Source organism: Siphateles boraxobius, unplaced genomic scaffold (assembly GCF_051911475.1).
Source record: "Siphateles boraxobius isolate OS27281-9 unplaced genomic scaffold, OSU_SipBor_1 6, whole genome shotgun sequence".
NCBI classification, from domain to species: Eukaryota; Metazoa; Chordata; class Actinopteri; order Cypriniformes; family Leuciscidae; genus Siphateles; species Siphateles boraxobius.
Window position 1 is genome coordinate 40,683,251 of NW_027509186.1, and position 25,093 is coordinate 40,708,343.

Genomic DNA, 25,093 nt, shown 5'->3' on the forward strand with positions numbered 1-25,093 from the left:
TCAGTGGCTCATGATCTGAGTGGCTGAAGCTCCTGTCAATCAAGCGCGAGGGGCGGGGCTTACTGGACAAATGAAACGCAGTCCCGCAGTTAACAACACACGAGCAAAAACAGGAGCGGAAATGCATACCTGTGTCCGATTTGTTAAAAGCAGGACGCTCCAAACACACAGTCCTAATGGCCTGCTGAATGTCTGCGGATAAAAATAGATGGTGGCAGATGGAGGGAACGAGAAAGAGAAAGAGAGAGACGTTTGCAGTTGTAGATGTGTAGATTGGGAAAATAAACTCATCTCTTACATAAATGGGTCATTCATACTAGTATACAGTACATTTTCATGTTCCCATCAGATGTGTCAAGTACTGCATAAGTAAAGTTTTATCCCGTTAACTACCTAAAGCCAGTTCCTTCATGACATCATCCTCCAGGAAATGACATCATTTTGGAGGGAAAACATCAGCAAGTATTATCAATAGATTTAATGATGTTTTGTGCTATAGTATTTGGTTTGCGTCTCCCTAAACAAATCAGTTCGACAATTATGTTGGTTAAAATATGAAAACAAAGTCATAAGTCGGCTTAAAAGTAATAAAGTGTCTGCAAACATATGATGCAGAGTTCAAAAGATCTTACAGAACAGGAAAGACCCCGAAAGAGCAAGGAATACATAAACATACTTTATTTACATATATTTGCATTCAAGGGTCACTGCTGTTCAGTTTGCCTTGAAGGCGCTTCCTTTTAGCTGTGAAATATCTCCCAGTGGGCGGAGTCTTCCTCGGTTAGGGGCGTGGCTCGAGACACCAGATCACTGAAGCTCAAGTGCGTGAACAAAAGGGGCGGAGCTTCACACAAACCTCCACCATCCTCCTATAAAACAAAGAAGTATGATGTCACAAACTGCGCTGACCTCTAAAGTTGTGTAATATCTGTAAACTCACTTTAGACGTGCTGATATCTGGTTTTCCCAGCGCCACAGCGACGTGATGATCTTTGTCCAGTAAGCTCTCCTGAAAAACAGGAAGAGTTTGTACGCTTTTTTAACTTCCAACCATTAAATTGTATCACATATAGGCCTAGGCCATATATATATATATATATATATATATATATATATATATGTGTGTGTGTGTGTGTGTGTGTGTTTGTTTGTGTCTCTATGTATATACCCAGACTGCAACATAGTGTCGGTCCAGATCCGGCCCATATCTGGTACACGCTGAATCCACATGTTCCAGATGTGGCCGACACTATGTTGCTGTCTCGGTATATACAGTACCGTTCAAAATTGTTGTTTTTTAATTAGTACTTTTTATTCAGACATTTAAAATGTCACAAAAGATTCTATTTCAAACAAATACGGTTCTTTTGAACTTTCTATTCATCAAAAAATCTATTTTTTTTCTAGCGTTTTCAACATTGATAATAATCATAAGTGTTTCTTGATCATCAGATCATCATATTATAGTGATTTCTGAAGGATCATGTGACACTGAAGACTGGAGTAATGATGCTGAAAATTCAGATTTGATCACAGGAATATATTACACTTTAACATATATTCACACAGAAAACTGTTTTTTAAATTGTAAAACTGTTTCAGAAAATTACAGATTTTATTGTATTTTTTAAATATATTTTGATATATGTAATAAATGCAGCCCTGGTGAGCAGAAGAGAATTTTCTTTTTTTTAAATATAAAAAAATCTTAATTATTCCAAACATTTGAGCTGTAATGTGTATATACAGCAAGGATGGGCAACTTCGGTCCTGGAGGGCCACTGTCCTGCAGAGTTTAGCTCCAACTCTGACAAAAACTCATTTCTAGTAATCCTTAAAACATTGATTAGCCTGTTCAGGTGTGTTTAATTAGGGTTGGAGCTAAACTCTGCAGGACAGTGGCCCTCCAGGACCGAAGTTGCCCATCCGTGATATACAGGATGAAAAGCCCAGAGCAATGAAGAACATGACCTCAGTCTATGAAGAGAGAAGAGCCTATGATCTGTGTCACACTCACACACTCGGACAGACACAGAGAGAGAACCAGCACTGCAGGGCCATGGGAAACACACACACACACACACACACACACACACACACACACACACACACACACACACACACACACACACACACACACACACACACACACACCCAGACACTCGCACGCAGTTACACGCACTCACTCAAACGCACGCACGCACTCACGCACGCACTCAAACGCACGCACGCACTCAAACGCACGCACGCACACGCACGCACTCAAACGCACGCACGCACGCACGCACTCAAACACACGCACTCACACGCACGCACTCAAACGCACGCACTCACGCACGCACGCACGCACGCACTCAAACGCACGCACTCACACGCACGCACTCGCACGCACGCGCACACACTCTCAGACCCATAGTCCCTCACTCACTCAATCACACACACACACACACAAACTTCTGAAACGAGCAGTTCCCACTTTGTCAGGACAATCTGTTTATGGATCAGTTTTATGTAGTTGTTATGATGTAAATAAATGGCAAAGCTTTGCCTCCGCTCGCCTGCTAACTAACATAACTGTGTTGATGTAGTGTTACTGAGGCTCCTGTAAGACTGTTCGCCGCCTCTCAGGAAACTTAACTAAATTAAATCCGTTCTGGACGTTCCTCTTCTTTGTTAACATTATTAAGTCTAGATCAGGCTTGAATTGGTTTAAAATTGACACCATTGTTAACATTTACACTAAAGTAGAGCTTGCGGTTATGAAGGGGCCAATCACAACACACTGGGCCAGCTGACCAATCACAGCACATTTCCTATTTCAGAATGAGAAAATCATGCGTTCAACTAGACTGGGGAGAGAGGAGCTGTAATAATGTAAAATATGTGAAAAATAATGTGTTTTTTAAACTATCAAGCATAAAAGCATATTCTAGTACACCTCAAAAACAAAATCAAGACTTCTTGAAAGGGCATAATAGGAATCAAACTGTGCTAAATGAGTAATTATTAAAAATCTTGAACAAACACCTCAAATATCCAGTCCTCCTCTTCGTTATCCAGGAACATGCGTGTCTGCCGGTACACTTGCCCCTCTCGCATCTGATTGGGCGAGACATGAAACTCCACCCTCCGCAGGTCGAAGCCCAGTCCTGTGCCAATCGCTTTGATGAAGCTCTCCTTCAGCGCCTCACGCCAGAGAAACCGGCCAATCACAGGGAATCAGGAACGAAAAGCAAGGAAAAACATTGTGTATATATATATATTTCCTGACCACATTCTTACCAACGCATATTAAATTGATACCAGTACATGTATGTTTGTGTGTGTGTGTGTGTGTGTGTGTGTGTGTAACTGTGTGTGTAAGTGCATGTGAGTGAGTCTGTCTGTGTGTGTGTGTGTGTGTGTGTGTGTGAGTGAGAGAGTGTGTGTGAGTGCGCGCGTGTGTGTAACTGTGTGTGGGTGGGTAAGTGTGTGTGTGTGTGTAAGCGCGTGTGAGTGAGTCTGTCTGTGTGAGTGTAACTGTGTGTGTGTGTGTGTGTAACTCTGTGTGTGTGTGTGTGTGTGTGTGTGTAAGTGCATGTGAGTGAGTCTCTGTGTGTGTGTGTGTGTGTATGTGAGAGAGTGCATGTGAGTGCGCGTATGTGTGTGCGCGCGCGCGCGTGTGTGTGTGCGCGTGTGTGAGGTGGATGAGTGTGTGTGTGTGTAAGTGCGTGTGAGTGAGTTTGTCTGTGTGTGTGTGTGAGTGCGTGTGAGTGAGTCAGTCTGTCTGTCTGTGTGTGTGTGTGTGTGTGTGTGTGTGTGTGTGTGTGTGTGTGTGTGTGTGTGTGTGTGTGAGTAGGGTGGTGATGGCGCAGTGGATAAGACACATGCCTTTGGTGTGAGAGACCCGGGTTTGAATCCACTGTGAGACACCAATGTGTCCCTGAGTAAGACACTGAACCACTAGTTGCTCCAGAGGCGTGCGACCTCTGACATATATAGCAATTGTAAGTCGCTTTGGATAAAAGCGTCTTATGAATAAATGTAAATGAGTGCGTGTGTGAGTGTGAGTGCATGCGTGTGAGTGCGCGCGCGTGTGAGTAAATGCGTGTAAGTGAGTATGTCTGTGTGTGTGTGAGTGTGTGTGTGTGTGTGTGAGTGCGTGTGTAAGTCTGTCTGTGTGTGAAAGTGCGTGTGAGTGAGTGTGTGTGTGTGTGTGTGAGTGTGAGTGTGTGTGTGTGGGTGTGAGTATGAATATACAGTATATATATGTGTGTGTGTGTATAAGAGTCCTCAAATGACCACAGACTGGCACGACTGAGTCATGCTGAAGTGATGAGATCACATTGCCATGGAAACAGTGATCAGAATTGGAACAGTTTCATCCAGTACAATTTCTCTCGCACTGTGATATGCTCATAGATGTGTGTGTGTGTGTGTGTGTGTGCGGTCTCGTTGCCTGCAGGTGATGATGATGATGTGATGGTGCAGGAAGCAGCGGTTGCTATAGTTACCCAGTGCCTGTAAAACATATCCAGTTGGTCCCAGTCCGAGCCGGCCGACCGGATGTTCGTCCACTCCAGATCCGTGAACTGGCGATTCATGATGCGGAAAAACTCCTGCGTGGAGCCACTGCCTGATAAACACACACGTAAAACACCTTAAAACTGTTCACCTCTGAACTCTACATTAGTGATTTTATTATAAATGATAAGATTTCTGCTCTGTTTTTACCAGCTTTATAAATAATCGAGCTCTGTTATGATCGACTAACTACCTAGCTGATAATACTGAATAGGTGTTGATATGCAAATGTGCACGGACATATGCTAATGAGCTAATAGCCGTGATGTCATAATTGAGTTGTTTTTGCGATATGGTTCATAAAATGTGGAGGGAGTTTTGAGTTAAGGATGTTATAGTTTCTCACATTGAACATTTGTATTGCGTCAAAAGATCGAGACAAATCAGTGATTTAATAATCATGCTTATTCTTTCAATAATCATATTCTGCATAGAAACATGAGTCCCTATGAGCTAATGCAGATTCACATTTTACAGTAGAGCCAGAGATGAGGTAATAAAGCTTGCTCCTCTCCCAGTCTCACTCCAGCACAGGTGTAGAGCGACACCTGGTGGCCGCTGGAGGAACTGCATTGTCTCCTGTGTTGGATTGGTTAGGAAAGGATAATGGGCATGTACCATTATGCTAGTTCAACAAACTCAGGGTTACAGGATTAGTTTCGAATTGTTAAAACCAAACCAATCCAACCAGGCTTTGTTGGTACCGTGATGCTGATCATCAACTTTCTCTGTTAATTCAGGCTTTGAACCTGAGTTTAGGAGTTTAGGTGTGACATCACTAGCGAACAGCCAATCACATGCTGTGAAAGAGTGAAATTTCTGGCGAGAGAAGCAGCGATTCACTTCTCTCTTCTGCAGAATATTACGAGAGTGAAATAAATATTAAGAATTTAAACAAATTTACACAGCAAGGAGAATATCGCTGTCTATGAAAGAGGACCACTAAAAGAAAAAGTCTTGCTATATCAGTGCAAGTAAAAGTTAATTTATACAGTTAATAAAGGTATAGAGAGAATTGAACATTTAAGCTCACATTCAGTCATTTTATAGCTTTATCTATTGATGCTAAAGCGTATTTATATTACCTTTATATATTTATTCATTTAAACTGCGTAATAATAATTGATGAACTAAAATTGTACATGTGTGATTGATTAAGGGTATAATAATTACATAAATAATATCTAAATCATACAAATTTATTATTCTAAATAAGCATCACTAAAAACCAGACGATTTTGTCTTTAAAAATCATTTGCTATGTAGCGACCTTTAATTTGGAGTAGAAACAGGTGGAGTGACTTTATCTCATCAGACATGTGACACTTTGCTCACAGCTGATTGGTCCAAGTTCCGTTTGCAACCTCTTACCTGGAGCATCACCTGTCCCGGACCAGGTTAGCCGTTGAGCGTAAGTTACTATGGCGATGAACACTGCTAAAAGCCAAACCACTTTCATGGTTTAAATACGCTTTAGCATCAATAGATAAAGCTATAAAATGACTACATGTGAGCTTAAATGTTCAATTCTCTCAATACCTTTATCAGCTGTATAAAATAACTTCACAACTTTTCCTTGCACTGATATACAGTAGCGAGACCTTTTCTTTTAGTTGTCCTCTTTCATAGACAGCTGTTTTCTTCTTGCTGTGTACATTTGTTTAAATTCTTACTATTTTAATACTTTTATTTAATAAGTGAATTGCGCTGCTTCTCTCGCGAGAAATTAATCTCAGTTTCACTCTTTCTCGTTTCTCAACATGTGATTGGCTGTTCGCTAGTGATGTCACACTTAAACTCCTAAACTCAGGATCAAAGCCTGAATTGACAGAGAAAGTTGATGATCAGTGTCATGGTACCAACAAAGCCTGGTTGGATTGATTTGGTTTTGTCAACTCTAAACTAATCCTGTAACCCTGAGTTTGTTCAACTACCATCATGGTACAGGCCCCTGGTTAGCAGTGGAGAGTTAGTTACTATGGCGATGAACATTGCTAAAAGCCAAACCACTTTCAAGGTGCCTAAAACCCAGGTTTGGCACAAACTAAACTGAAACGTATCTGGCTATAGCCTCCTAAACCGGCTTCATGATATAGGCCCAATGTGGAGTCAGCCGGTCATGATTGTGAAATGTTGCCTGTATATTCCTTAGTTATTGAAAGCAGATTCTGATTAGATAAAACTCTGAATCAATGCACCAATGCTACACCAATGCTACATCATAATCATTTGTTAACAAACAAGTATTCATTACTTCAATGAGATCATTGTTTCTGCATTAAATGATTACATTGTTTAAATGAATAGCTTTTCACCTGGTCTGCTGGTCTTCATCAGGTCGATGCCCACCTGGCGTCCCGGTTCTGCTCCCAGCACAGCGTAATCTCCCTGATGGGACACGTTGAAGCTCCAGTGTGAGGACGAGGGCCGGGACAGGTACGGTTTCCCCCGCGCTGTTCGGTCCAGTCGAAACCCGTCCCAGGATAAACCCATCTTCTCACAAACCAGCTTTCTGATCAACAGACGTCCAGCCTGGTGTAAGACACACACACACACACACACACACGCACACACACACACACGCGCGCACACACACACACGCGCGCGCACACACACACTATCAAAAATCAGAGATGGTTAAATAACATGTAAATTTATCTATCTGTCTATCTATCGTTCTTCACTCTATCGTTCTTTCATTCTATCGCTCTATCTATCTATCTATTGTTCTTTCATTCTATTGCTCTATCTATCTATCTATTGTTCTTTCATTCTATCGCTATTTCACTATCTATCATTCTATCTTTCTTTTGTTCTATCATTCGATCTATCCATCTATCGTTCTTTCATTCTATCGCTCTATCTATTGTTCTATCTATCTTGTGTTCTATCATTCGATCTATCCATCTATCGTTCTTTCATTCTATCGCTCTATCACTATCTATTGTTCTATCATTTGATCTATCTATCCATCTATCGTTCTTTCATTCTATCGCTCTATCTATTGTTCTATCTATCTTGTGTTCTATCATTCGATCTATTTATCTATCGTTCTTTCATTCTATCGCTCTATCACTATCTATCATTCTATCTATTGTTCTATCTATCTTTTGTTCTATCTATCGTTCTTTCATTCTATCGCTCTATCCATCTATCATAATATCTATCTATCTATCTATCTATCTATCATTTCAATTTTAGTTCAGACAAAAACTGAACTTTTGTATCAAGGCGTTGTGTGCAATACTAAACTGCAATGTAAATAACATAAAATAACAACAGTGCAAGTGAAAAGTATATCCACACATACAATTAAGGGCAAAATAAAACTATAACATTATGTATTATAATTATTGTTTATCATTAAAACATTTATTATTATAGCATTCATGTTTAAAGTCTGCTCATCCATCAGTCAGTTGTACCCACCATGGCAGATTTCGCATCTTTGGCAAACACGAACTGCCCGATCCGTTCCTTCTCCTCCGGTTGGATGCAGCGGGCCGCCAGTGTCCACTCGGAACGGGTCGGTACCCACGAACCGCACCGGAACGCCCACCGGACCCCGTCCATCAATTACTGATAATGTCCTATAGTCCTATACTAATAGAAATACACATAATGATAAACGGAGCAATTCAAAAAGGGTCCTCACACCATCGGTGCTCGGGTCCTAAATAGCTGTTAATAATTGCAAATGCTATTAATATTAATTAATAATACCTATTATTATAATTATTACATATTATTATGTAGTCTTTTCTGCAGTATGCATCATTTATTTGGCTGGCTCTGGTTCGCCTGAACATGTGTTTCCAAAACACACACAGGATTCCGGAAGAGTATTCTGTGGGCGGGGCTAAACAGTGAACGCCTCTCTTGATTGGCTGACAGAAAGGGGCGGTGACGCTTGTTGACCAATGGCGCAGGGGATTCGCGCGTTGTCGGAAGTGTTCGGCTCAGTTCGGCAACGTTGTGGAGGCGGAGCGAGACGCGTGTGTGTGGACGGAGTGGATGATGCTTTTCTTCACCGGTGAGTGTTTGAATAAATAATCAAATAACCCTCACTGTACTGTATGGTGTGTAATATGACGTTTATTTTATGTAAAGAGCCATACGTGCAAAACATCATAGTATAGGTGCCTATAGAAGCCCTTTCTGGCGACATGTTAGTAATTGAACTGCAAAAACAACCGCCGTACTGATATGTTTATGTTTTTTATATATGAATTATGTTTTATTAGCATGATGCTATACTGATAATCATATATTATATGGATACACACCAAAAACACAATAGTTACTAATTATTCACAGTACTATGGTTGTACTATGATATCGGATGGTAATATCAAGGTGCTGCATGGCTACCATATTTAATTATCATGTTATTTACATTACATGATACTCCTAGTTGCTTAAAAGAATACAATGATATATGTGAAAAAAACCTTATAGTACCATGGTGGGGTTTTTTGTAACACTTTATTTTACAGTGTCATTGTTACACGTTACACGCAGCTACTATAGTAATAATTGTAAATTATAAATAATTACATGCAACTAACCCCAAACAAAACCCTAATCCTATTCCTATAGTAAGTTCCCTAATGTAGTTACTTAATATTACTTAATATTACTTAATACGTAAATGTAAAGTACAGTGCAACAAAGACACCTTAAACTAAAGTGTAACCGATTTTGGTAACACTTTATTTTACAGTGTCCTTGTTGTTGCATATGTTACATGTACTTACCATATTAATAATAGTAAAATTATGCATAATTACATGCAAATAGCCCTCAACCAAATCATAATCCTACCCTAACCCTATAGTAAGTACATGTTGTTCATTAATATTACTCAGTATTTAAATGTAAATTACAGTGTAACAAAGACACCTTCATTTAAATTGTAACCAATTTTTTTGTTAGTGTTGTTACATTGTAATATCATAATGATTATGGAATATATTTCAAACTTTATTTGTAAAGGATATACTGAACACTACTGTTCAAAAGTTTGTGGTCAGATTTTAAATGAAATAATAATTTTATTCAGCAATGCATCAAATTGAATTTATTCATAAAAAAAACTGTTTTCAACATTGATAATAATCATAAATGTTTTTTGAGCATTAAATCATCATATTAGACTGATTTCTGAAGGATCATGTGACACTAAAGACTGGAGTAATGATGCTGAAAATTCAGATTTGATCACAGGAATAAAATTACACTTTAACATATATTCACATAGAAAACAGCTGTTTTCCATTGTAATAATATTTCACAATTTTTACTGTGTTTATTGTATTTTTTAATCAAATAAGTGGTACCTTAGTGAGCAGAAGAGACTTTTTTCTAAAACAATATAAAAAAAAATCTCACTGACCCCAAATTTTTATACTATAGTATAAATCTGCACACTCTAAGCGTTCTGGTTTTATTCATCATTGTTTTTTGTGCACATAAAAGATTGTACAGTTCTGTCTGATTCTCTCACACGTTAACAATATTTATTGCATGTAACTAAAAGCGTGTGTCTGTTTGTTGTAGGAGACTTGTGTTAGACACCTGCACTAGATGTGGGTCAACATGAACTTGAAAATGAGTCCGGAGTGACAGAAACCTTTCAATCTCCGATCATTTCTCAGTAGCCAATCACCCCCAGCATGGACTTCCTTCAGATGAAGCACCTGAAGAGGAAGAGGAAGAGCAACTACAGCGTGAAGGAAACTCAGACTCTCATCCGCGAGATCCACAAGCGTCGTGAGATCCTGTTCTCCAGGCAGCAGAACATGGCCATCAACGAGCTGAAGCGGCGTGCGTGGGAAGAGGTCGCGGACAGCGTGAACTCGCTAGGAGAAGGTGAGCTGAGGACGGCGGCCGAGGTCAAGCGGCGATACCTGGACTGGCGAGCCCTCATGAAACGAAAACAGCTTCAGGCCGAGTTGGCGTCTGGATTGAAGCAGGAGTTTGAATCTTCGTCTCCTGATAATGAAGCGTCTTTGGGTGGTGGTGACCAGTCTCTGGACCTCAGTGGGTTTTCTAAAGACTCGTCATGTGACTGGCAGGACCTGACGGACCTCGGGGAGCCCAGCACACACACGCCTGGGGTCAAAATGGAGGACGATGAGGCCAGCAGCTACAGAGTATGTTCTGGGAACAGATACACATGCTTTTTCAAAATCATCCCACCGCTTTTAGCAGATTTTCCTCTACTTTGGTTCAAGTAATCCTCACACCACGGTGGTCAAAAGTCATCAAGTTGGTTCAATTTGGTAAACTACCGTTCAAATGTTTGGGGTCAGGACTTTTTTTTTCTTTTTTTTTTAAAGGAATTAATATTTTTATTTAGCGAGGAGGTATTAATTTGATCAAAATTGAAAGGAAAGACATTTAAAATGTTAAAAAGTAAAATTCTGTTCTTTTTAACTTTCTTTTCATCAAAGAATCCTGAAATAAAATGCATTTTCAACATTGAAAATAATCATAAATGTTTCTTGAGCAGCAGATCATCATATTAGACTGATTTCTGAAGGATCATGTGACACTGAAGACTGGAGTAATGATGCTGAAAATTCAGCTTTGATCACAGGAATAAATTACACTTTACTATATATTCACATAGAAAACAGCTATTTTGCATTGTAATAATATTTCACAATTTTTACTGTTTTTATTAATCAAATAAATGCAGCCTTAGTGAGCAGAAGATACTTTTTTCTAAAACAATTTAAAAAAATCTCACTGAAAAAATTAAACTTCTTTTAAAAAACAAAAAAAGCTTGACAGCTTTTGACCGCCATCGTCCGAGGATTAGACCTTGGATTTTCTGGCATTATTGAGGCATTATTAGCAAACTTATAGTATATTGACATAGGGCTGGGGGAAAATAGATTTGGTTTAAAAATCCAGTTGGTAGGTCAAATCGATTCATATTTTCAAAAAATCGATTTTTTTGATTTTTTTTCTCCAATAATTTGGATGTTTAACAATCTTTGTTGCACACTGCACAGTGACTTTTCATTTAGAGAAAGGGTTTGCCTTTGCGATGTTGATGCACTTTAAATACAATAAATATATATATTTAAAATATATTTACAGTTCGCAGTTATTTTGTTTTAAATGAAAGGGGGGGGGGGGATCGAATCAAATCGTAAATCGAGTTTTTTATAAAAAAAATCGCAGATTTTTTTTACGGAAAAAAATACCCCTGCTCTATATTGACATGATATTTATCTTTGTTTAAATGCCATCAAAATACTACTTAAAGCTAGGCAACTTTTTCTGCTCAAAATTTAAATGAGTGAATACATCATAAAACAATCTTCCAAACCGTCTATGCCTTACCCTAAACCACTATGGTAAACCTATAATAATTAGAGCTGCACGATTTTGTGTAAATTGAAAATCACGATTTTTTAGAATAGAGATTGCGATACTCCCACAATTCTGAATAGACAACTAAACCAAACAACAAGTAAATTTACTAGATTTTCAGACAAAATGTTAATTGCTACAGTCTATTAAAAGTATTTAATGTTACATTTTTGAACGATTCTTTAGAATGAATGATTCAATGACTCACTCAAAAATACTTCACTTGTTTCATTACAATCAAAATTTATGAACGATTCTTTTGAATGAATGATTCAATGACAAATACATTTTTTAACAGTCACTTGTCGCCACCTACTGGTGTAACAATGTAATCATTATTTGATGTGTGACGTTACTTTCAAAAGGTAATTTGCTCTATTTAGATCGCTACCGTAGACATCAGTGTTTATGTCTGAACTATAAATTTTAATCACAGTACTTTTGTAATAATTTGTATTATTGTATGACAGAATTAATGATACTGTGTGTGAACAGCTGCTTTTTCTGGATGAGCAGCAGTGAAAACACAAGATTTCAATGTTCACTTTGATCTTACTTGTTAAATGTTTAATAGACAGGCGAATCGCTTTCATTTAGGAATAATATCGTGTGGGTTTTTGAATCAAGATTGTGATCTTTTAACGATTAATCGTGCAGCTCTAATAATATGTATTCATATTTTAGAGTTGTCGGGACGGATTTCCGGGGAAACTGTATATTTTAGTCATTTTTCTGTGTGTGGATATGGCATAGCCTATCCCTAAATTAAAGAAAGAAGGTCAGGCTAGTATTACATCCAGTGGAAGTAGCTTGAAGCCACAACAACTGAACCTCGAACCCTAAAAGTGTGTGCAAGCAAGAAGGGAAAGTGAAAACCCCTGTAATAAACCATGAACCAAAAATTGTTTGCATAACATCACATATGTCTAGGATCTCAAAACAATGTACTGCAAAACCAGTTACTACTTATATATAGCCTTGCCAAGTTGTAGTTTCACCGTAATTACGTTCTCATGTAATTCCTAAAACAATTGCCTGAAAGTAATTTGTAATTTTATGCTTCGACCACTATAGGGCCAGAAGTTACATAGTATTGTTTTAAAGTCCCCCTGTGGTAAAAAAATCCAGCTTTTAATGTTGTTTATATGTCTATGTGGTGTTTTTAAAATGCTTTAAGACAAACCATGTGTAAATACCGTACAGTATTGTCTCCTTAAAACTGCAGTGAATCAAAGACAGTCTCAAAAACACGCTTTGAAATCGCTGGTGTTTCTGACGTCACAAACTACCTTGTAACCAATCAGATCAACGTGTGATCGTCAACCAGTGGATCTCTGAGCTGAGTGAGTGAGTGGAGGCGGGGCTCATTTGCATATTCATAGAAGGCTGTAGAGTTACATTTAAGCTATTTTAAGGCATGAAGACTTTTTTTTTAAGGAAAAAAACATTTAAATATGTAATTTTGGTTATCAAAGATGAGTTTTAAGGGATACAATTATTGACTACAGGGAGAATTTAAATAAAAATACCAACTGGTTAAAAGTTACCCTCTAAACTTCTTGTTCCTCTAAAATCCCCTCGTAATTACTGCTAACTTGTTTCTGTTTGTAATTTTCCATCTCCTCAGTTGGAAGCGGAGGTTGGAGAAGCTGGGGAGGGTGAGGACGACGATGAAGACTGTTTTCCCTCCATCCTCCCTGATATGGACCGTGAGGGGCGAGTTCCTGAGGTCTTCGCTCACATCGATGAATTCGGCGTGCTTAGCTCAACAAAGCCCGCGACTGCAGGCCGAGACCTGGGCCTCGGAGTTGGCGGCATAGGCGGGATGGGCGTATCTGGATTGGGCCTGTCTGGAGGGGAGAACACAAGTATACTGGTGGCGCTGGAGAGGCAGAGACTGGACCTGGAGAAACACCGCTTGCAGGTGGAGTCCGAACGACTGCAGGTGGAGAAAGAGCGCCTCCTGGTGGAGAAGGAGAGGTTGCGGCAGGGCGACGTGGAGAGAGAGAGGTTGCAACTGGAGAAGGAACGTCTACAGGTGGAGAGAGAACGATTGCGATTGGTCTTGCAACAAAACACGCCTCTCCAGCAAAGCCCCGCCCCTTCGACCTCTGTAGCCACGCCCACAACGTCATCCTCCGCCCCCTCGTCATCCTCATTGGACGGGGATAAGGACAGGAAGCTTGCTTGGCCAATGGTAGTGGATTTGGAGGCGGAGAGGCTGAAGTTAGAGAAAGAGCGCCTCCTGCTGGAGAAAGAGAGACTGCAGTTCTTCAAGTTTGAGTCGGGCAGACTGCAGATTGAGAAAGAGCGCCTGCAGGTGGAGAAAGAGAGGCTGCAGCTTCATAAAGATGGACAACAGATGACGCTGCACTCGTGAAACACCATAAATACAGTTGGGTGGGGGGGGGGGATAATTTTTTCCATAGTTGCCCATTTATTTCTGTGGGAAAAACTAAAACATTTGTGTTTTTTGTACTTCATTTTATTAATTGTTTTGCCCCTGAAAAAAAAATAAGCTGAAAGAAGTAAAGCAATGAATGCAAGCAGTTCATAAACAGGATCACTTCTGAACACGTACAGCAGTCGACTTAGCATATGTTTATAAGTAAATATGAAAACAGAAACCGAAAGCTGTGATTCCATATAATCTAGTTGTTGAATTGCTTGTATTCACAGCACTTGTCTTCAGTGATGTTATTGTTAGCTAAAATGAAAACAATAACAAATCGTTAACGTTAATTGAAATAAAATTTAAATAGAATTATGTGAAACATAATTGGACTAAGTAGTAAAATTACTTCAACTGAAATTAAAATAAGCTATATATCAGAATTACTGAAACTTAAACCAAAATGAAAACTGAAGATAAAAACAAATTCAAAATACTATAATAATACATAAGTAATATTCAAATATTGTCTTTCAGTTTCGTTAATTAAGTTGACAGAAACAACTGTTCAGATTTTTTTTTCTTTATTTGAAGTGCAAAAATCAACAAGCTTTCCTTTCTAAAAATAGCCAAATTGTACTGTATTTTTCTCTTATTTTTTCCCTGCAGAAATGAATGGATATCTATGGTAAACCGGATTTATAGACGCGTCGCCGGTGTATGACGTGTTTCTGACTGTATTTATAGATCAGGTCAGCCCACATGATTGCCTTCTGCTCCTGCAAAACAACTCGTGAGACGGTTTTATGCTTGAGTATTGTGTTTTGATATCTTGTAGAAGTTTATGCAGAAGTATCTGAATGCAATTTTTTTTACATATTGAAAAAAATGCAGATACTCCTGATGAACTTTTTACAAAATATTAATATGTTCTTTGTTACCTTACTGTATTTAATGTAAAACAGAGAGCTTAAAAAGAGTTGGATTTTATAAGGGCTCTTATAAACAGCTGTGTTCACACTACAGAATGGATGGGGACCAAATCTGAGGCCTCATTCATCTGGATTCATTGTAAATGTGAATGTATGGTAACGTCCAAATTGTCCCTATAAATGATTTATACGTTCATATGCACAGACACTTGTGAGGCCACGCTTTTATTTTGAAACAATCAGGGTTTTTTTCTGGTCTTGACATCAAAGTGGTTTCTATGGAAACTTGTTTCTGCCACAGAATAAAAAATAATTTAAAAGATAATTGTGAGTTTACATCTTTGAGAAATAAAGTCAGAATTGCGAGATATAAAGTCAGAATTGCGATATATAAAGTCAGAATTGCGAGATATAAAGTCAGAATTGCAAGATATAAAGTCGCATTGCCAGAAATAAACTCTGACTTTTTCTTGCAATTGCGAGTTTTTTTAGCATTAATAATAATAATAATAAATTTTATTTGTAAAGCACTTTACATTTGACACCAAATCTCACCAAAGTGCGACAGTAAAACATAATTTAAAAAAAAATTAATGAAAATTTGCAACTTTATATTACGCAATTCTGAAACTCGCAATTGTGAGAAAAAAAGTCAGAATTGTGAGATAAAAAGTTGCAATCTTCTTTTTTATTTTTTATTCTGTGGCGTAAACAAGCTCCCATAGGTTTCACCTTCAGATTGTGCATAAGCTGATCAAACGCTGATAAATGTGTCCACAAAACTACAGGTGCTCAGGCTGAGTTTCGCTTATGTGAACAGTCAAATAAAAATCTCAAATTGCACCCCATAGTCAAGAGGATAAAGGCCCATTCACACCAAGGATGATAAGGATAAAATTCCTTAAATCTTTCTAAATATAAATTAATAGCAGAGGTCACACCACAACTATAATGATAACTGCACAGAGAAACAATATCATCGGATTCAGTTTCAAAACTAATTTTTTCCCAGCTGATGAATGATAAAAATACACAGCCAATCAGAATCCATCCTGCTTTGAAGAGCTAAAGCATTTAAAGCGACAGACGACAAAACTGCAGTGCACTTATAATAAACAAAACGATATCATCTGCTGGTGGGTGTGACGCTAATATAGTAATCGTTATAGTTATCATTCTTGGTGTGAACGGGCCTTTAAGCCCAATACCTTTTCTTTTTTTTGTTCTTTGGATTTTAAGGTAAAACATGACATTCTTCACAGGTTTTGTGAGATTTCCTCATAAGGGCCTGTAATGTGAATGTAATCAATGTTTGTGTGTGTAGTTGTTTTCAGGCCTTGATGATCCCTGAAGTTCAGCTGTCGAGTGCTTGTTGATTTTGTCTGTTTCTGTGGTCGTGAAGTTCCTGTCAGACGTCACATTTAGGCCTACGTTTATGTGTTGTATCCAGTCAACTCGCGTAGCATTGAAGGTATATGTTTTTCTTATTTGTTTGTTTATTGTTTCGTGTTCATTTATTATTTCATCCGAAAACGTGCGGTTCTTAGGCCTGTTTCTCACACCTCACATAAGCAGCTCACATTTATCCATTTATCCACATTTTCATCCTCACGCTATTCCAAACCTTCATGACTTTCTTCTGTGGATCACAAAAAAAGATATTTCGGTTGAGTAATTGTCTCTTTAACAGTGTGTGTCTTCACATCAGGTTTGGGTTTAATTCTGTGTAAATTAATAGCTCACCCCTGATTTAATCATTTATGGCCATTGGAAAAGGAAACAGCCCATGTTGTAAGTTACCCAGATATGATACCGGTGTGTGAAACAGGTTCAGTTTAGCTTCTCTCTGTTATAAAGAAGAGGAAAACCAAAGCTGTTTGGTTCCATCATGTTTTATTGTTGTCTTTGAAGCCGCTTTCCTCCGGTGAACATGTTTTCATGCTCAGATGAAGGTTGTGTAATTTAAAGATGAAAGGTTTTATGGATGTGAAGTTTTTGTGAGCTGGTGCTGTTAGTGTTGATGGACTCAGAAAGGTATTTTATTGTACTGTACGTGCAATACATAAATGGTGTATGTATGTGTGTGTGTTTTAAATGTATGTTCCAGATGTGGCAAAGCACAAAAATAAATAGACTTTAAAGAATTTAAATGGTCTGATGAACGCAGTTTTCTTTTCATGTTGAAACAGGAAGTTGTGAATGTTATAAACTAGTTGTTTAATTGTAATAAATACTCTGGGAAGGAAGATTTCAAGGTATTTTCATAGTGCTCTTATTTCAAAACATCAAGGAAAATTGGCTTATATTTTCTCTTTGAATAATCTGTTCAGCTCAACTCTTTAAAGGGGACCTATTATTCTATTATTCTAAGTCTTGATGTTTTTTCGGTCTCTACTAGAACATGTTTTCCTGCTTGAATGTTGATTATTTTCCTCATATTCTCCATTGTTGCGGCTTCTCTATTCCCAGTCTGTCAGTAACGCTCTGTTTACTTCCTGTCTCTATGAAGCCCCTCCTTCTGAAAAGCACACTGTGCTCTGATTGGTCGGCTGGAGCAGTGTGTTGTGATTGGTCGAGCGCTTCGAGTGTGTTTGGGAAATGTCCCGCTCTTACCATAACCGCCAGTTTAACACACTACTAACTAACTTAACCAGGCCCCGCCCCTTTATTCTGCGTATTAATTATTATAATGAGGAATATTGTGACGTGTTCGTTCCCGGAAGAAACTCAAGACTACAGTGGAGGCGTTTCAGGAGTTCAGGAACACTGATATAGAGAACTGCTCAAACATCACACACTAAAGAAAGATGAACATGGAAACAGGTCCTCTTTAATGCCTTGAACACATCTCCATCCGTCTGTGTGCAGCTGACAGATTCACTTTTGTACATGAAAGAATCATTTGGAAATGGTGAAGTCAGGAAGTGTTTCTCAGGGGAAGAAAGAATATTCTGGTCCGATCTGTAAATGTGTTCCCCGCTCTGATATCAGTGTGATTCAGCTTTCATTTCTAGTATTTGAAGCTCACGGATGTCTGTATTTAGTCCACATAAAGCCCATGGGATTGATATCGAGGAGTCTTGGAGAAGGAAACGAGTTCAAAACACAGCGTCAGATGAATTGAAATCTCCGGATTTCCCCCCCGATGAAAGGATGTGTGTGTCTGTTAGTGAGAATGAGCTGTCAGATTTCTCCCCGTCTTTCTTTAATACCATCTGAAGTTCTATTGTGTTTTATAAAGTCTGGATTATACCTCAGTCCACAGGGTCATTTCTTCTGCTTCCTCACTCTTCTTTTTATGATCCAGGGTTCCTGAGTGGCTCTTTGAAGATCATTTTTGATGTTGCAGCTGGTCTCCCTTCTGGGAAAAAAACATTTTCTAACTGGTCTCGGCTGGTCATTAGCTGGTCCAAGTTAGTCGAGCATCTCGGACCAGCAACAAAATGCTGGTTATACCAGTTTAAGATGTTAAAACAATTGAATAACTTAATGACAAGCTAATGAGTCAATGGTGATGTGTCGGGCTGGTTGAGATGCTCAAACAAACACATCAATGTTTTGAAAGCATCCCAGAGTCACAAAACAACCTGCAAATGGTTTATTTATTGCAGGCTCTGCATATTACTCTGGTTAACGAGAATGTATTTTACCATAGCAAAAATTCACGCATACATTTGTTGCTAAAGTTACTATGATTCTGAGTAAAGTTTGTTTGTAGTGTGAACCAACGTTAAAGGAACAGTTTCCAAAATTTCTTACAATTTACTCGTGACAAAAGTCATACAGGTTTGTAACGACACGAGGGTGAGCAAGTCAATGTTTTGATGGTTTCTAGCTGGTCTAGGCTGGTTATACCAGTTTAAGAGGTGTGTGTGTGTGTGTTTGTCTGTGTGTGTGTGTGTTATGACCAGCCAATGAGTCAATGCTGCATGTCTGGCTGGTTGAGAGGCGTGAACAAACACATCAATGTTTTGAAAGCTAACTTTTTCCCTACATTTTGGTGAAGCAGGCCTGAAAGTAGTTTACTTGCAACTCTATCAGCTTAGTAATCTGGTTTACAAGAAAGTATTTATTGTTAACTAGTGATGCACCAACATTTTTCACTGAAGTTTTCATTCAGCCGAAATGAATTTTTTGTATTCTTTTTATTTTTTTTTGGTATTTCATCTGAACAAGTTTGTCATATTACTACTCAAGCATTATTTTTATTGTGTGCATGAAATAGTATTTCGTTTAATGATTTCGGCTGAAACCGACAATTCATTTTTTTTTCTCCAGCCAAATATTTATGATTGCCGAAATGTTGGTGCATTACTAATTTTAACACATTTAAAATTTCACACATACATTTATTGATAATGTTACTGTGACTGTGAGTACAAAACAAAGAACAAAGTTTGTTGGTATTTGTTGCAGCCTTAATATACTGTATATACACTGCCAGGCCAAAACATTTCACTGTTTGGATTTAAATAGACAGTTGCTTAAAGGGATAGTTCACCCAAAAATGAAAACTCTGTCAGTATTTACTCTCCCTCATGTTGTTCCATCCCCATAAGACCTTCGTTCATCTTCGGGACACGAATTAAGATATTTTTGATTAAATCTGAGAGCTGGATCACTCCTCCATAGGCTTCTTCAGGGATTGAACTTGCAGGCCCCGAAAAATTATTAAAGACATTGTTAAAATAGTCCAAGTGACTACAGTGGCTCAATCTTAAGTTTATCATGCGACGAGAATACTTTTTGTGCGCAAAAAAACAAAAATTACGGGTTTATTTCAACTATTCATTTCCTTCTCTATGGGCCTCGAGTGAGTTCACTAGTGTAATAGCGTAAGCTTCTGTTGTTGACCAGCGTCGGCCAATAGTGAGCCTACGTGTGACGTAGCTCTACACTATTACACTAAGTTAACTGACTCGAGGCCCACAGAGAAGGACATGAATAGTTGAAATAAAGTCTTTATTTTTGTTTGTTTTTGCGCACAAAAAGTATTCTCGTCACTTGATAAACTTAAGATTGAGCCACTGTAGTCACTTGGACTATTTTAACAATGTCTTTAATGACTTTTCGAGGCCGGCAAGTTTCAATCCTTTTGAAGCCTATGGAGGAGTGATCCAGCTCTCAGATTTCATCAAAAATATCTTAATTCGTGTCCTGAAGATGAACGAAGGTCTTACGAGGTTGAACAACATGAGGGAGAGTAATTACTGACAGAATTTTCATTTTTGGGTGAACTATCCCTTTAGGAGTCTATGATTGGATTATTATTGCAGTGATTATTATGTTTTTAGCATGTTATATGTTTGACAACAGTTCTTCTAACCCTAATTGATGGAGTGTGTAGCTTTTCATTTCTTAAACAACCATGTATAGGAAGACACATAATGGACACATTCCAGGATTACAATGTCAAGATTCATCAAAATCTGAAAGAATGTTGAAAGGAGCATGAAGAATCATTTTCACCTTTGAGTCCAGACCTTAAATTCATTGCAAGTCTTTGGGATGTGCTGGAGGAGACTTAAAAATCCAGCTTTTAATGTTGTTTATATGTTTATGTGGTGTTTTTAATATGCTTTAAGACAAACCATGTGTAAATTCATAAGTCGACAGCATTGCTGAGTATTTTCTCCTTAAAACTGCAGTGAACCAAAGACAGTCTCAAAAACACGGTTTGAAATCGCTGGTGTTTCTGCCGTCACAAACTACCTTGTAACCAATCAGATCAACGTGTGATCGTCAACCAGTGGATCTCTGAGCTGAGTGAGTGAGTGGAGGCGGTGCTCATTTGCATATTCATTGAACCATGTATAATAAATGAGGGTGTCGAGTTACATGCAAGCTATTTTAAGGCATGACGATTTTTTTCCCAAGGAAAAAACGTTTAAATGTAATTTTGCTGATCAAAGATGAGTTTTAAGGTGTAACATTTTTGACTACATTGACTAGTCAATGTTAAGCATTTGCCTGTTTAAATTCAAACAGCTACTTTTTTGTCCGTGCAGTGTATAATACATATATTTTTTGTGTTCCACAGAAGAAAGAATTTCATGCATGTTTGGAACCACATGAGGGTGAGTAAATGATGCCAGGATTATATATTTTTGTTAACTATCCCATATACTGTAAGAACTACTGTAGTTGAATCAAACTGTAAATCAGGGTCATATTGCATTGACATTTGCTTATTTAAAGGTGCAGTGTGTGGTTTTTAGCGGCATCTAGTGGTGAGGTTACGAATTGCAACCAACAAAAGTTACGGTGGCCGACAGGAAAATATGTCATCGTCTGAGACAGCAGAGAGTAGCCAGTTCAGCAATGAGGTTTCTTTACAAGGATAAATTAAGAAATTATGTTTACTTAATTATTCAGTTAACTATATGTTATTGCGAATATTATTGTTATTTGTTCATCATTGTGTCAGTGTTTTATTCGCTGAACTAAGCTTGCTTCCTTGCACGAAGAGCAACATAGTAATGAAACGCGTTTGTCTGTTTAGGGCCACCGTAGAAACATGACGACACAATATGTCGACCTCCACAGAAGGGGGCGCCCACAGTTATAGAGAGATAAATGTCTCATTCTAAGGTATTAAAAACATAACGGATCATTGTGCAAGGTCTTTATACACCACTGAAAACATAGTTATGGATCTTATATTGCATTTCTGTCAATAGATCCTCAGAAATATTACACAATGCACCTTTAATGAATGAAAAGGAAAAATATGTGCATTTATTGTATAAATGTTCCAGTTTTATTTGAATTGGTGGGTACAAAGAGAAAAACAAAAACGCAAAAACCAAACCAAACACCAAAGGTGAGAATCAGGAGTCGTATGATCCTGGTGTGCGATGCGGCGTTCACATACACTCGTGTGTTTGTGCGACATGTGAAATGTGTGGACATTCATTAAAGGACAAAGACACGTACACACTGCGTTACATCGATTATCAAAACAACTGTTAACAGAACAGATGCCATGGTCTCACATACGACTGAGCTGCTTTAGTTCAGATGTCCCTCTATTATATAGATTCGTTTCTGTATATATAATACTGTGTGTTTATAAAAGATCTCTTAATTACAAGTCAGGTCTCCCTATAGTCATTATTGCAATGAATTATTACCTAAGATGCTTTATAAAAGAATCGTGTTCAGCTTTTACTACTGGTCTATTTACATTTCAGTCCTAAAAAGCAAGCGGCTCCCAGTGTCTTCTTGAAGAAATCCCGTCGAGAGGTTAAAAGATGTTGAGCGTTGTCCCCCTTCGTGGCTCCTGAGAGAATATCTACATACGGTTTAGTAAATACAGCTAGTGATTGTGGACCATGTCGTAAATATGCCGTTTCGCGCTCAAGTGAGTTAATACATCTAATGCAGGTTTTGCTGATGATGGACGGCGACGAAACACGTTAAGCGCGGCTAATGTCTTTACATTTACAGTTTACTGGTCTTCTAAGTGAGTCTTCGGCTCTTATGCGATGATGTTTGTCCTCGAAGTTAGGCTTCAGGATAAGGCATCATGGATCCTTGATGCGACAATGTCAAAACGTTCGTATCTATGCCATCCCAACTCGTTTACAATTTTTGACGTCTTTTCCACAGGGGTTAAAAGAGAGTGATTTGTTGTGTTTCGTTCCAGGTCTGTCACGTCCGAGTCCTCGTAAGCCGGCGACGACGTGGTTCTCCCGTGGTTGCGTGAATCTGAACTTCGGTAGAGGGTTAAGATGGTTTAAGGCACAAGGTGAGTTTTTGGTTTCTATGGGAGGTCGGACACCACGGCGAGGGCGGGGCCATGTCGAAAGGAGGGGCCAGAACGCATGGCCTTAGGACAGTCTGGCGTCAGGACACGCCCATTTTCCCCCAGGCTGCCCGTGATTGACAAGCGGGCCTTGTTTCTCATGGCTTCCGAGAAGGTGAGCTAGAGAAGGGGGCGGGACGAGAGGCGGAGTCAGAATATGTGGAACTCTTTGGGGGAGGGGAAACAATAGAGACAGAGCAACACGCATCATAATCCGGAAACCACGCCCACACCGGCAATCCAACCGCCTCCATTGACTTTGCATTGCGAGAAGCTGCCTCCTTGTCATTTATGACGTGTAACAAAAATCAAAACAACGTCTATAGGCTGCTATGTGACAAGCAGGGTTTGAAATTAACTTTTTCACTCACCGGGCAAATATATAAATTCACATTCACCATACCTAGAGATTGGCATGGTGTTATTTCAGTTAGGCTAATAGCTGGTGTGATTTGCATTGAGAGATGATCTTATGGAAAGTGTCCCATGCCAATCTCTAGGTATGATGAAGGGTGTGTGATGATGTGGGATATTTTAGTTTAAAAGGCCGAGGGAACTTTATCAGGATGCATATTATCCCGGATCCATGAAACAACTGGCCTTTAATAATAAAAATCTGCTGTCTCTAAATGGGAATTTAACATAGGGGTGTCCTGACATATGCAACCTGTATTTTAAGGAAGAACATTTATTTTACAATACATTATTCATTCACAAAGAAAATTGGTGTCCTTAAATGTTGGATTTTTCCTCATTTTTTTAATAAAGGCATTAAGATCAATTTCCAAAAGATGATTTTTTTTATTCCTCTTTTTAGTCAACTTTACCATGGGTGTGTTCACTTATGATAGGCACTGTATATATATTATAAAATTTGGATTTCATACATTCATTTCTTATTTAAACAAAATCCTGTCATCCAGCCTTCTCCTCCTTTCCTCTTTCGTCCTCATCACCAAAAAGTACATGTTGTCACTGCTAAGTCAAATATCCAAATGTCAGTTTTATATATTATATTTCTGTAAGCTAAGCTATTCTGTCGCCGATTACGTTCTCCTCCAGTGGGCGTAAGTCAGTTTTCAGAGTAATATGACAAGTTGCGCTCTCTCTCCATTGCCTGTATCGAATTTTGGGGCCTTTAAACGCTTGTTTTGTGGGTCGACACCTTATAAAAACGTATTTCTGTTTGTTTTTTTAGCATGTTTGCTTTTACACCTTGTCACATAGCAGCATTTAGACATTGTTTTGTTTTTTGTTATAAGTCAGAAATGACAAGGAGACAATGCAAGGTCAATGGAGACGTTGGATTGTTTTCCCCCACGGTGTGGGCGTGGCCTAAATGCGCTCTGTCTCTATATGCAAATGACACAGTGACATCACAACGGAACCACTCGACACATTCACAGCGACAGAACGGAGAAAAGCTCAAGCCCGCCATAAACAAATACAGAAAACATCTCAAAAATGTACAACATACCTAGACATCTGCATTTCTAACGCAAGCATGCAGCCCTTCGCCCGCTAATTCTAGGGTTTTAATTTGTACAATGTCCCGTAACCGTCAACACTTTATACGTTCACACTGCTAATGTTTCATAAGCAGGGGTTTAGAGGTCAGTCTGAAACGTTATTCGGTATCAGTACGGCATTATAGATTGGTTTGCTGATGTCACTAACAAAAGAAAGTGAAACGCAACCAAACATCATTAAACCAACAGCCGTTTGATCTATAATGCCCTACTCGTACCAAATAACCCATTGCTAGCAGCAGATCTCAACTGGTTTTGCTATGAGACTTAACACAGTTCCAGAATAGTTTATTTTTAACCCTCATATTATGTTCAATTCGATTTTTTTGAGTTAAGTATGTTATTTTCTTCTTGATATTTTGTGACTTTTCTCTTTTAGGATTATCAACATGCCTGCAAAGTTTCCAAAATCTGATATGTTGCAAAAGGTGCGTATGACATTTATATTACGATTATGATGTTTAATTCATGGTTTAATTTTTTT

General features: G+C 38.5%; 4 protein-coding genes across 10 annotated transcripts in view; 2 read left to right on the plus strand and 2 right to left on the minus strand.

The window, feature by feature from the left end:
* The window catches only part of gucy1a2 (guanylate cyclase 1, soluble, alpha 2), a 188,046-nt gene that overhangs the window by 55,573 nt on the left and 107,380 nt on the right, over positions 1-25,093 (plus strand). The gene's annotated exons all lie outside the window — the stretch shown is intronic.
* Positions 661-8,421, minus strand: aasdhppt (aminoadipate-semialdehyde dehydrogenase-phosphopantetheinyl transferase). 2 transcript variants are annotated; one of them, XM_077209006.1, is made up of 7 exons: positions 8,306-8,421; positions 7,993-8,166; positions 6,879-7,095; positions 4,494-4,615; positions 3,028-3,186; positions 941-1,009; positions 661-869 (listed from the first exon to the last, which is right to left on the minus strand). In XM_077209006.1, exons 2-7 carry the CDS (start codon positions 8,134-8,136, stop codon positions 741-743), a joined length of 840 nt encoding a protein of 279 aa, XP_077065121.1. In that variant the 5' UTR covers positions 8,137-8,166; positions 8,306-8,421; the 3' UTR covers positions 661-740. The 2 variants fall into 2 exon arrangements, with proteins under 2 accessions (XP_077065121.1, XP_077065120.1); XM_077209005.1 differs by having other exon boundaries at positions 8,287-8,418.
* On the plus strand, positions 8,487-17,423 carry msantd4 (Myb/SANT-like DNA-binding domain containing 4 with coiled-coils). The gene is made up of 3 exons (XM_077207163.1): positions 8,487-8,596; positions 10,123-10,718; positions 13,577-17,423. The coding sequence occupies exons 2-3, from the start codon at positions 10,239-10,241 to the stop codon at positions 14,327-14,329; spliced, it is 1,233 nt and encodes a 410-aa protein (XP_077063278.1). The 5' UTR covers positions 8,487-8,596; positions 10,123-10,238; the 3' UTR covers positions 14,330-17,423.
* gria4a (glutamate receptor, ionotropic, AMPA 4a) overlaps positions 22,011-25,093 on the minus strand; it is a 123,153-nt gene continuing 120,070 nt past the window's right edge. For all 6 annotated transcript variants that reach the window (XM_077207123.1, XM_077207126.1, XM_077207121.1 and 3 more), the window contains one exon: positions 22,011-23,200. Coding sequence is in view for 4 of the 6 variants with exons in the window: in XM_077207121.1 (XP_077063236.1) it covers positions 23,039-23,200 (162 nt within the window). In the remaining 2 variants the exon portion in view is untranslated. The remainder of the gene's footprint in view (positions 23,201-25,093) is intronic.

What these genes read in the sequence shown, in the direction of transcription:
- aasdhppt (XM_077209006.1), bottom strand. Translation starts at nt 8,136, where the DNA reads ATGGACGGGGTCCGGTGGGCGTTCCGGTGCGGTTCGTGGGTACCGACC. An exon ending in GATGAAGACCAGCAGACCAG is followed by an intron (nt 4,616 to 6,878) that starts GTGAAAAGCTAT and finishes TGTGTTTATCAG; the next exon opens with GCAGTGGCTCCACGCAGGAG. An exon ending in CAGATATCAGCACGTCTAAA is followed by an intron (nt 870 to 940) that starts GTGAGTTTACAG and finishes TTTGTTTTATAG; the next exon opens with GAGGATGGTGGAGGTTTGTG.
- msantd4 (XM_077207163.1), top strand. Translation starts at nt 10,239, where the DNA reads ATGGACTTCCTTCAGATGAAGCACCTGAAGAGGAAGAGGAAGAGCAAC. An exon ending in ATGAGGCCAGCAGCTACAGA is followed by an intron (nt 10,719 to 13,576) that starts GTATGTTCTGGG and finishes CCATCTCCTCAG; the next exon opens with TTGGAAGCGGAGGTTGGAGA.